The sequence below is a fragment of the Pygoscelis adeliae genome, unplaced genomic scaffold (assembly GCF_000699105.1).
Source record: "Pygoscelis adeliae isolate BGI_AS28 unplaced genomic scaffold, ASM69910v1 Scaffold263, whole genome shotgun sequence".
NCBI classification, from domain to species: Eukaryota; Metazoa; Chordata; class Aves; order Sphenisciformes; family Spheniscidae; genus Pygoscelis; species Pygoscelis adeliae.
In genome coordinates, this window is record NW_008824552.1 from 1,873,324 (window position 1) to 1,886,025 (window position 12,702).

Below are 12,702 nucleotides of genomic sequence, written 5' to 3' on the forward strand. Positions count from 1 at the left end.
CTGTTTTTGGAGAAGAGACGTTAAAAGATCCCCACCGCCACCTCCAGTTTGTTAAAGACGGTTGCAGTGAAGCCGCACCCTGGTTTTGCACCCAGGAGAAACTTTCAGGGGGTGAAGAAAGAGAAGAGGGGGATAAGGGATGCACCAACTTGGTCCAAGTGGTCCCGGAGCAGCCCTGGCTGGAGGAAGCCTCCAGCCCCTGCTCCTGCCCAGCCTGGGAGCCTCCGGGACCCTGGGCACCAGCCCAGCGCAGGAGGAAGAGCTCTCACTACAGCCTCCCTGCGACAAGACTGACTAACCCTGTCCTTGTGCCTGCCTTAACAAAGTGTCACGTCCCTCTGCTGACTTGGAAGTGGCCTTTTGCTTGCATGCCTCCATCCTGCGGCTTTGTCTTGGTGATGGGAGAAACACAGTCCTCCAAGGGGTGCGTGCCTCTGGAGGGGGTGCGTGCCTCTGGCTGGCTGTCGTGGGCGATGGGACCTCCAAATCCTGCCAGGAGAGCGGGTCCCCGACAGCCCCGAGGAGGTCTGCAGGATGCCACGTTGGCACAGGGCGTCCCCCTTGCAGGGCTGGGCCGAACAAACGCAAGAGAGGATGTTACCGGCTGCGCATTCCCCCACATTCCCTCTATTTTCACCCTGGGTTATGAATTCACCAATAATCTCAGCCGTAATCCAAGGATGGGCAAAATTTCTCTGTCTCGCCGCCACGGGATGCATCGCTCATTGCAGCCCAGCGCGCCCGGCCAAATTTCTTGCCAGTCTCTGAAGTAATGAACCTTTTTTAAGCTGAGGATGTAAGCAGCATGGGCCGCCCGTTGCTTGCAAGAGAACTACTCCATGTATCTGTTTTCTTTCAGAATGAAAAAGGCAAACGTTGACCTCACTATGAAAGAGTTTCAAGGTATCTTTAGAAATAAAAGGGAAGAAAAAAAAAGAAAAACCCTCAGATTTTAAATGCTTGCCACACCCGATGCTGTCTGCACCTTAAAAGCGTGTCAAGGGCAGTTTTGAGCCTGTTGCACAAGTCTTTGCTTTTAGGTAGCCGGGATGGCTCTTCCTTTCCACGGGAGGCTTGCTCCCAAAAGGATTTTAGGATACAAATCGCCTCCCTCTCTGAGGCTACGCAGTTCCCACTCTGGCAAAGGGTCCCTGGTGCAACTGCGCACGCTCTTTGCTTCGGGCTATGTGCGTGTTTCCTTCCATATGTAATCCCAGCGGGCCCTTCGCTTCCTGCTCTGTTTGCTTTAACCCTGAAGCTGCCCCCTTGCAGCCCTTTCTTGTCTCCGAATGCAAGGAGCGGCCTCTGAGGCCGGTCAGGAGCAGGGTGGGAGGAGAGGACTGAGGAATGCAACTTCACTGTAGCCTTGGGCATGATGCAGCCTGTCCAGGAAAAGCTCGCTTTGGGCTTGGAGGCGGAATTTAAGCCCTGAGGATCTGCCATCAGGAAGGTTTGCTGTGAGCGGTGTGAAGTCAGGAGGGAGGGAGGGCCTGGGGTGAGGGTATAGCCTCGGAGGCAGGCGGGATGAGCTGCTTTTTGGAAATATATTTTGCTGCCTATTTAGTAGAGGAGTCCAAATAACTCACTTGGAGTAACCGTTCGCCCTTTAGACGCGCTGGTGCTCCAGACAGCTTTCAGGCACGGCATTTAGGACTGCTCAGTCTGCAGATTTATCGAAGCTAGTAGCTCAGAGCCCTCACTGGGGATGGGTGCACCTACATTGTGATGAGATGCATCTACTTAATGCATGAACATGCTGGGAAGGGGCTCTGCTGGGGGAAAGGAGGGGTCCACCACCTTCCTCTGTCCCAGTAACTCCCCGACAGGGCTGTACAGGCAGAACTAAGTCGGACAGAGCTGACCAGTGTTGGATCTTCTCAAGGGGCCCCTCTGACTTAGCTTGGTGGAAGCTCACGTGCTCCATCTAGTGTCTAGAAAGCTGAGCATTTGGGTACCAAGCTGGGGTCCCCAGAGAGGACGATCCCTGCTGTACACTGACCGTGGTAGCCCCTGGATCGATGGGCAGCACTGTGCTACGTGGCCCTTGGGCAGCAGAAACATCCCGCTTTTAGCTTTTCCTGACCAGGGCAGAGGTTTGACCTGCTACTCTGGGGACAGAAATATCTGTTGCTTCCATTCCCTGGCCCCTCGTTAAATAATTTACTGTACATGAACATATAGTAATGTAGTAAAATTGCTTAAAAAGGAAGCTTTCATTCAAAATGCACAGGCTCTGCATGCCAGAGCGCAGCCTGGACTCTTGAAGACTTAATTGTTCCTCAGGGGAAAGCCCAGTGTGGACTTGGCATCGCTGTACCCCAAGTGAAGGGTTGATGCAGGCGCTCTGGCTATCACTGGCGCCTAGGAGTGGGTTTCACTGGAAGAGCCCCTGGGGTCTCTGAATGCTCCAGGAAGGGCTTGAAACGTGCTGACGGTGAGTTCTTCTTGCCCAGCAGGTCCTCAGAGGTGTTGGGCGCTGCTGAAGCCATGCGGATTATTCTGGTGCTTGCTCTCTGCGGCCTCGCTGCAGCCGTGCCCTCAGAGGACAGGAAGCTGAGCGACAAGGCAACAACGCTGGCTGACCGCAGCACAACGCTGGCCTTCAACCTCTACCATGCCATGGCGAAAGACAAGAACATGGAGAACATCCTGCTGTCCCCCGTGGTCGTGGCCTCTTCCCTCGGCCTCGTGTCTCTCGGGGGCAAGGCCACAACCGCCTCCCAAGCCAAAGCAGTGCTCAGCGCAGACAAACTGAACGATGACTACGTGCACAGCGGGTTGTCCGAGCTCCTGAATGAGGTTAGCAACAGCACAGCCCGCAACGTCACCTGGAAGATCGGCAACCGCTTGTATGGCCCTGCCTCCATCAACTTCGCCGATGACTTTGTGAAGAACAGCAAGAAACACTACAACTACGAGCATTCCAAGATCAACTTCCGAGACAAGAGGAGCGCCCTGAAATCCATTAATGAGTGGGCAGCCCAGACCACGGATGGGAAACTCCCAGAGGTCACGAAAGACGTTGAGAAGACTGATGGGGCCCTCATCGTCAATGCCATGTTCTTCAAGCGTAAGTTCTACCTTCCATTCTTGATACAAGTGACCCAAAACCTAGCCTGAACCAATACACAGCAGCCCAAATGGGAAGGTGAACAAATCTTAAGTCCACTGGAGGCATGCTCTTTTTCAGAGCAAGTAGTTAGGAACTGTGCATGAAATTACCACCCACTCCCTTTTCTTACAAGCTGAATTTCTCTCTCCTGTAGCTCACTGGGATGAGAAGTTCCATCATAAGATGGTGGACAACCGTGGCTTCATGGTGACCCGTTCCTACACTGTGGGAGTTCCCATGATGCATCGCACAGGTAAGTTGTGAACCTCCTGCCCCACATCAAGACCAACTGGAGTTATGCTCGCTGCTGCTCCGTTACCCAGTTTTCCACCAATTGGAAATTGCTTCCAAGATTGTTTTGCCTCATGGTCAATGAGTGCGAGAGAACAAAGCAGAGTGTGCTTGTTCTGCTGATTCAATCTGTCTGTGAGCAGAGAGAATCCATGTTTACTATTGGGTGCTTGGCTGTTAGGAATAAATCCTAGCTCACCACACAAATGAGAGCCGCAGTTTTGAGTTGTTGCCAACTCCAACAAGGCTGGGCCGGTTCCCAAAAGCATTCAGACTTGCTTCCCTTGCTGGTCAGGGAAAGTCCAGGGTGAATTCACAAGGTTGTGGGTAGCTTTGCCTCTGCTCCACATCTCACCATTTCCTGCTTCTGATTTCAAGGTCTCTACAATTACTATGATGATGAGACAGAGAAGCTCCAGGTGGTAGAGATGCCACTTGCTCACAAGCTCTCCAGCATGATCTTTATCATGCCAAACCATGTGGAGCCTCTGGAGAGGGTTGAGAAACTGCTGAACAGGGAGCAGCTAAAGGCCTGGGCTGGCAAGATGAAGAAGAGATCAGTGGCCATCTCGCTGCCTAAAGTCGTCCTGGAAGTCAGCCACGACCTTCAGGTAAAGGAGGTCTTTAAAGAAAACAGTTGGGCCTCACAGTTCTTTGGGGTGGGAGAGGAGATAGTGGGATGATGGGTTATCCCTGCCTGTCATCCTTTTTCCAGCGGCTAGTCTAACCACAGCTGGAAAGGATTGCACTGTGTCATCTCTGGGAGGGTTGCTGACCTCTTTTCTCCTCCTAGAAACATTTGGCTGATCTGGGCCTGACAGAAGCAATTGACAAAACCAAGGCTGACTTGTCAAAGATCTCTGGCAAGAAAGACCTTTACCTGTCCAACGTCTTCCACGCTGCTGCTCTTGAATGGGACACGGAAGGGAACCCCTACGATGCTGACATCTATGGCCGAGAGGAGATGAGGAACCCCAAGCTCTTCTATGCTGACCACCCCTTCATCTTCATGATCAAGGACAGTAAAACCAACTCCATTCTCTTCATCGGCAGGCTCGTGAGGCCCAAAGGGGACAAGATGCGTGATGAGTTGTAGTTACGGGTTTTTTCCAGAGCTTTGGTTTGTGTTTTTTAGTGGGGGATTTCAAAAAAGGGGAAACACTATTTTGTATCCTTCTCGAACTATGGGTGCTATTCAGACCAGGGTGCATTGTGATGAGAAACCAGCATACACTTTACCTCACCCCAAAATACTTATTGCACAAACCCACCTCCAGAGAGGAACAGGGGAGCCTGGCACAAGAGGGTCACCGGGAGTGGAAGGGAACTGGCATGCACTGTCTCAGCTACTGGCATCCTCAGCTGAGATATTCAGGCTGATGCCTAGCTCCTCCCTGCACTAGAATTAAGCCTCCTGCTAAGTACCTTGCGGCTACCATCAGCCCTGCAAAGGCACAAGCCCTCCACCCTTCCATCTCAAATGCTTCTGCACATTTAGCTCTGCCACTTACTTTTCTCCCCCTTTGACGCTACGAGGCACCGCACTAGAGCTGCTCTGGTCGCTTTGCAGTTGTTCCTTGCTTCTCTCTTCTATCTCCAGTAGTATATAACAGAGCACAAAGGGCCAATTCTGCGGTCCAGCCCCCTCTATGGCCCTGGGAGCAGAGCAGGACCATGACAGCATGTAAGAACAGAGATTGTACGGAGTTGTGCCCTTCTGTCCTGCCTAACCCTGCTCTGGATGACTGTCAGATGCTTCAACCGCAGCAGGTCATCAGCTCCTTAGCTAGAACACTCGCTGCAAAGCCAAGCGCAGCTTTGCTCAACACCTCACAGAGAAGTAAGAGGCTTAGGGGTGTCAGCAAGAGAGGCCAAGGAGCAGATGGGCTTCTAGAAAGATAAACGTGAGGTCCCTTCAACACTGTTGCATGACAGAAATGGCTGTGCTCCACCCCTCTGGGGATCGCGAAGGGGCCTCTTGGGCCAACATCTGGAATTAAACATCCTGTATCAGGCAAACAGAGGAACTCCACTTGTCTTGGTGCTTCTGCATCACACATAGGGCTGGGAAAGAGACAGTTACCACTGTGAAGGTTCTTCCCAGTTATGACCAGGGCTGGTACCTATCAGCTCCCATAGCAGGCCAGGGGACTCCCGCTGGCTTCTCACAGGGAGGTGGATCAGGTTCACTTCCCCTTTCTTGTTTAAATACAAAGTTTGAGAGCTGCCGTTACCTGACTTCCTAATGACCCTTTTCTGAAGCTCCTCTCCTCCGTGATGCTTTAGCTCCCTGTTGGCTGACCTGGATAAGGGCATGCTGAAAAACAAATGTATTTATAGTTATACTCATATTTATGTCTGATAATTAGCAAGTTTCACAGCCTGCTCCAGCCTAGACTTGGAGGCTATTCCTATCTTCAAGGGATATCATCAGGTTAATACTATTTAAAGAAGTAACTGATACGACCCCATGAGCATTGAAGCATGTGTCAGGTAAGCCTTGCTGTGCACTGAGACATTGCAAAGCAAGTAATGACAAGACTATTGAAATGAGAGAAATCTGTGCATCACCATCTTAAGTGCCAGTTATTTGAAACCAGCAAGGACAGTGACTGCATTGCTTTTACTTCCCTGCCAATGTGCTTGCTGTCAGGTTGCTACACAGAAGCCCAATACTGCATTTTTTCAGGCCATACACAGGACTATTTCCACTTATTTATTAAGTTACAACTACAAAGTCTTATATTAGGTGTTTCCTACAGGCAAAAATACAGCAGCTTGCGCCCCCAAGTTTGACCCGACCATGCCTTCTCCAGGTTTGCAAGGTTACACAATTGCAGAAAAGCTCGTCTGCCCTAATTCCTATCCAAGCCAGCCGGAATGGGAGATCTTGTCCCTACTCTCTTCCCAGATCATACTCCCAGGTGCTTTTCCCCACCGTGCTGGGAGGTAGGAGGCAATCCACAAGGATGTACCCCAATGCACAGGAAGCCTTGAAGTCCAGTGTGTATGCCAGACTCTACCCGGTGAATCAGCGCACTGAAACCCACACGCTGTAGCACATTATGGAGGATAAAGAACACAACACACTGTGGGATATCGTGAATAATTTGCATCATGTGGATGCAGGCATCTGATGGCTTTTATTGTCTGTTGTACCACACAATGACAGTTGTATAATTTTGCAATAAAACTTTTTCAGTGAACCTCTGGCAGCCACAGTCACTCGCAGGGTTTGGGTGGAGACAAAATACTCTTCAAAAAGAGCTTAGAGAGGTTCCTTGCCATCCTTAAATCCAATACACCTTTCTTAATCTGGTAATTATGGACCAAAATTACACTTAATACACAACATGTGAATTCCCATGACATCCGTGTCATGGGAAAGGAATGCTATTAGCAGATTGGCTTTTCACTTTAACGTTTTTCTCCTGAAACTGCAAGTATCCAGCATCTTTAATGCTTCACAGGTAAGAGGACCTACTGCCCTCCCCTGCTCTGACATTTAATGGAGCAGCAAATGGCTCAGTTAAAAAGAAAATACGGCAGCGTAGGAATAAAACTGAGCTGTTAGCCACAGGGACCAGCCGTCCTGACCCTGCAACCCAAAGCTTCTCTAGCTGGGATCCAGTCGAGATAAATAGAGGAAAAAGAACCACAAGAACCTGCACCATGGCCGTGGGAATACAGCTAAGTCTTGGAAAATAATCCAGCGCTGTCAGACCCTGCTGGAAACGGATTAACCGGCTGTCCATTCAAGCATGCCACTTTCTGCCACTCAGACAAAAGCAAAACTGAAGCCACAGACATCTCCCCTTTTCCCTGTGCCAAAATAGCACCTATCTGGGATGGGCAGGCACACACATCCACATGGCAGCTCCTCACAAACTGGGTGCTTGCCGGATCGCAGCCCTTCACCGTACAAAATTACTGAAGCCATCTCCAGCACTAACCATAGCAGCCCAGCAATACCACCAGCCTGGAATAGCAATATTGCAAGGAAGGGAAAAGCTTTCCACAGCTCCTGAGCTCGTCCTACCCCCAGCTCGTCTTGCAAGCAGCTTTAAATACTCGTGTTTTTCATCCTAGGACCCTCAAGACACAGGGAACTGAGGAAGTCCCCTACCTCTCCTTTAGCTTCTTCAAACAGCTCACGGTGGTGGTATACTCCAACCAATGCACGCTAGAAAAGTATTCAGTTCACACATGCAAACCTTGACCGTTACGGGATAATCCTTGATCTTGTCCTCAACTTCTCACAACGGGATGGATCTAGCAAAAAGAGAGGTACAGCAATACCACTCGTAAACGCACTACTTGCTCATCGCTTGATCTTACACACAAGCAACTAACGATCTCTTGATTCTACCAGTGATCAGCACTGTGAGATTAATAGGCTGATGGGACCGGGCTAGAGAGCTCTAAACCAGAGAGAGAGAGAGTTGAGTGATCTCCAGGAAAGCCAGCCCTCACTGGAGGATTGCAGGACAAATTTCCAGCTGATCATCATCTAGCATATAGGGATTTTTAAGAATTTAGATACAACATACAAGGCCTTGCACTGTGTGTCACCTTTCTACTGCTTCAGGCCTTCCAGCTTTCACACATTCCCTGCTCCTACAAAGTGACAAAGCTGGTCCAATTTTTTTGGATTTTTTTTTTTTCAAAATTCAAATTCATATTTTAAAAAAATAATAAAAAAAAAAGTTGCTATTACTTACTCTTAACACTTAACATGTAATAACTTTTTTTAAAGCTTTCCACTGAAAGATGTGCACAGAAACCTGAAATCAGACTCATTCTCTGACACCCTCGGAGGGCACATCTGTCTCTGACAGACTTGCCCAGCTTCCCAGCCAGCACCCTGCCAGGCCGGGTTTCCAGGCCTGCCAGTGCCAGAGAAGCTGGGAACAGGAAGGCTGAGGCTCACACATCCACACGCGCTGGCAGACAGACCAGCTCCTGACACCGTCAGTTTGAAATTCCCGTTCCTAAGTTAACCTGCCTAGCTCCTTGCAGAGAAGCCTCCTGAAAATGGAAATCTGGATGCAAAAGCTATTCCTAAGCAGCAAATTTTGCAGACTTGTACTATTTTTGTTAATGGAACAAACAGGTTCTGAATTTCTCAAAATCTGATCAAAACAAAGGCTTGATCCTGCACACAACATGATGCCTTATAATGTGTGTAACAGTCTCTTCCCATTACTGCATCGGACTTTGAAAAACACTCTGGGAAAGGAGCCGACAGAACTAGAATCTCTGCCTGAAACTTAACCAAATGCTCAGTCTCGCTGCTTCAGCTACAGGGCTTTAGCCTGACCGCAGCAGACAAGAGCAGCATCAAAAGTAATTCATACAGCAACAGAAGTGAAAACACATCCCTGCCTACAGACTATGCATTTCAATAGCCTAAGTAGCCTTGTCGTCTATTATCAACTTCAGGATCTACCTGTGTTATCCTACAGCTCGCTAAAGCCGGTTATTAATACAGTGACAAATGAATGGTCTACTTGAGCTTCAAAGGAAGACAAGTTTTTTCCCCAATTGCTTAAATATATTTCCATCTCAAAGCTTAGTACAGAAGGTTTGAAATCCAGAGTGTACACTTTCTCCGCCCCCCAACTAACGTGTAAATACCTACTCGGAAGTTTGTCTCACCCCACATCTCCACCAACTAAGGTTACCTGACCCTAACAGGAGCTACAATGTTCCTATACTGTCTATAGCCCTGAAAGTCACATAGTGAACGTCTTTTCAGTGACAAGGGAGATGGATATACAGAGGTGAAAAAAGCATTTAGTAGAATATAGAAATACTTCAGTTGAAACCAGAAAGTTATAAACCACTGCAACTGCTTTGGACGTTCCTAAAAAAAGCTCCCTCTTCTGGAAACCTCGGAGAAAGGGACTGGTATGTAACTGAAGAGTTACCAGTACTACTCCAGTTCATGGGGTGTTATTCATGACCCTCTAAACACCAGATTGCTGCTCCAGCTCTACCTAGAAATCAGCATTTTGTCCCCACTTTGTTTAGATCAGGATCTGGTTAAGTTCACTCCAAAAGGGTAACACAAGCTGGAAGAAACGCAACGGAATTCCTTCCATACCAAAGGTGGGAGCAAGGCTTTCCTGGAACACATCTTGCAAAAAAAAGCACCTCCACAAACACTGTCTTTTGTGATTTTATTAAGAGATGTTTTTCAGGACAGTCAAGCTTCTGGTTGCCGATGTTACAAACCCTACAACAGAAAAACAAAATACTGAGTGAGATGGTGGCAAACCATTTCCCGTAACCATTCTCCTACCCAAAACACTGAACAAACAAACAGGCTCCAAGGTTTCAAATTAAATGGCATCTCTCACTTCTGGCGTTTTAGCCAACGATCCCCCTTTTCCCCACCGGAGCAGATCTTGCTAGTCAGATTCCCTTGTTTCACTGTGGCCCTGCAAACTCCCTGAACTCTCCCTGTCCACACAAGGCTAGCTTCAGAGAACACCACAGCCTGGCTTTCACTAGCAGCTAAGGAAGTCTTCCGAAGAGGCCTTAGGCCCTGTGCCTCCTGCTGTTCTGATCGGAGAAAGTGAGCAAAACTTTTAAAAGCAGCAAGTTGCACATTTTCACTGGGAACAACCCAGAGCAGGTCTCAGACAATTTCAAGCTATCAACTTCTGCCTTAGAAGCTACTCAGTCAAGGAGACAGGATTTCAAACCTTGAGTATTTACTTACGAAACTAGCCTACATATTGTGCTCAACGTTACTGGCTTCTAAGTCTATCCCAAAGTGGATCCCATGGGGGGGCGGTATATGAGGAATATATACCCTGTGCTGTCAACTGCACACTGGTAGCAGGTGGTACAATGTGAAAACATCCCAGGCACTGAACCCTTCTCAGACAAATGCCTCTAAGTCACTCAAATTGTGACCCAAGGTCCCCAAATGCATGCTGTAGAACACAACACGAAACAGGGCACTTGGACAAGGACATTCCCTTTCAGACTCGTCATCTCATCTTCACTGAAGGGTGTGCTTAGCTGGTTTGCAGCATGCCTTAAACCATGGCCCCTTCCATCCAGGGCAATACTCTAAACCCAACTCAGCTGATCACTGCACCTGGTACAGCGCAGCAGCTTTTCCTCCCAGTACCCCAGCTACCTGACAGCTTTTTTGGCGACACGACACCTTTTCCGCATGGATCCTCACCAAAGCTATCTCCCACCGCCCGCAGGCACTTACCCCTCAGGCAGTGGGAACCGGCTGAGGCATGGCTGGCTGTTCTGGTTTGCCACCTTTCTGCTCTGAAATGGGGGTGGTGGGCAAGATCTCTTCTTTGGGTTCCACAATGCTGACGTGGTCTGGCAGAGGCTTTTTGGGGCCAATCTTTCCACTTGGGTCCCAGGGCAACATAATCTTTACTTTGATCCCCAGTACTCCTGCAAAGAGTGACAGGACAACACAGATGTGTTTATTCGACACAAAATATCAAGCACACATTCAGCAGTGACAAGCCCCAAGGTTACAAAATACACCACCTGCATCAAAACCATCTCCGGACAACACTGAAGATGCAACCTGATTAACACAAACGTGCTATAGCTTAAAAATCTAGTTACTGAATTTACATCAGCATGTTTACCTTCATCCAATTCACTGCCTTTGCTAACTGCAGCCTAGGACTATGATGAAAACATGCTCTATCCTTAAGTCATGCCGTGGTTTTTAAACCCTGTCTTTCCCAGGGTAACTCAGCTCACTTTCCAAGGAAATTGCACTGGTTTTTTTGCATCCCTTCTCAGACAAATGCCTCTAAATCACCCAATGAATAGGACATCCTGCCCAAGGCAGCCTTAGCACAGCACCACAGAACATGGCACTGAACAGGCTGCAATGATACAAGGACATCCCTTCTGACTCGTCATCGTATCATCACCGAAGGGAGGTGGAGAATAGCTTTGTCTATGCTAGTATCCCTACATCAGGTGTTCTGCAATTAAGTAACCCAAAGCCAATTAAGATGCAGAAGTCGCCCATGTTTTACCAGGCAGAAGGACAAGTGTAAGCAGGCTTGGCTGGTTTAGCTGGGAAGACCTGATGGAGCACAGCAACGGGGGAAAACTGTCTGACACTTGCTTTTCCGTGGGTCTTGTAGCACCCGTGTTCTGTCTGCCTACCCCTAGAAGCCGAGAAAGCCAGAATACAAACTGCCAACAGCTCTTAAACTCAGTCAATATGCATTTCATTTGTAAGTTGTTTTGCTACCAACCTCAGAAGCCACAGGACACAACTCAGAGTGTCTGGAAAATCTAAAGCCACATTCTCAACTGGAAACATTCAATCCCCGCTACTAGAAAAGTGGATGACCTGGGATGGCTACACAAAATTCTGTTGTCTGCTGAAGGCCCCTTCTCCATTTCCCATTCACATAACACAAATGCAAATAAAGGTCTACTTCAGATGTAACGTGCAAACTCCACAGTGAGAGCTTAGTTGCAAAAGCCCAAGAAAACAACAGATCTTCAGAGTCAGAGCAACTAGTGGTACCAAAACAGAACCACTCTGCAAGATCAGTGGTGCACCAAAATCATGTGAGTTACCACCCCACAGGTGACACAGGGAAGCCTCCAACCTGCGGGCACGGGATGCCAGGAGTTGAGATCTTCTGGCTCTGAAGCACTGAGAGAAGGAACCAACAGAGCTGCAAAGGGATCTGCATCCCAGCCACTCACCCTGCCGGAGAAGGACGTGACGCACGGCTGTGTCGACGTAGTAATTCACCGGGTCTCCACTGTGGATCATCAAGCCATCCACAAACTTCATGGACTTGGCACGCTGACCTCTGAGTTTGCCGGACACGACCACCTCACAACCCTTGGCACCGCTCTCCATGATGAAGCGGAGGACACCATAGCAGGCTCTGCAGGGAGGGAGCAGCAACAGCCACAGCGTTACTCCCACTCTGCCAAATCCACATGGCTCCGTGGAGGCATTTTACACCAATTTCAAGCACAGGCAATCACACTTCAACTTCTGTTTGTAAAAAGCCTTCCGAACGCACACCCGTGCAACCGAAGCTCTGTCAATGCTACGCAAGGCAGCAAAAAATCTTCACATCGTTTTAGCAGCGTCAAACCCAGCCTAAGAAAACTCTTGTGACTTACGGTCCTTGTGAGATTGTGGAAAACAATGACAAGCACACATTCTTCGTAACACAAAAGCAGCTCCACAGCTGAAGGTGGCCAATACACCCACGTTCAGGAGTGCAGCTCCCCATCCCTTCTCAGACAAATGCCTCTAAATCATT

General features: G+C 48.9%; 2 protein-coding genes across 2 annotated transcripts in view; one reads left to right on the forward strand and one right to left on the reverse strand.

Moving 5' to 3' along the window:
- Positions 1–2,461: 2,461 nt before the first annotated feature.
- On the forward strand, positions 2,462–6,468 carry SERPINH1 (serpin peptidase inhibitor, clade H (heat shock protein 47), member 1, (collagen binding protein 1)). Its single transcript, XM_009321945.1, has 4 exons — positions 2,462–3,070; positions 3,267–3,365; positions 3,782–4,014; positions 4,197–6,468. The coding sequence occupies exons 1-4, from the start codon at positions 2,488–2,490 to the stop codon at positions 4,497–4,499; spliced, it is 1,218 nt and encodes a 405-aa protein (XP_009320220.1). The 5' UTR covers positions 2,462–2,487; the 3' UTR covers positions 4,500–6,468.
- A 3,100-nt stretch (positions 6,469–9,568) lies between these two features.
- Positions 9,569–12,702, reverse strand: part of RPS3 (ribosomal protein S3) — a 28,280-nt gene continuing 25,146 nt past the window's right edge. The window contains exons 7-9 of the mRNA XM_009321957.1: positions 12,128–12,315; positions 10,638–10,834; positions 9,569–9,641 (exon numbers count right to left, since the gene is read on the reverse strand). Of these exons, the coding sequence (XP_009320232.1) occupies positions 10,641–10,834; positions 12,128–12,315 (382 nt within the window). The 3' untranslated portion in view covers positions 9,569–9,641; positions 10,638–10,640. The remainder of the gene's footprint in view (positions 9,642–10,637; positions 10,835–12,127; positions 12,316–12,702) is intronic.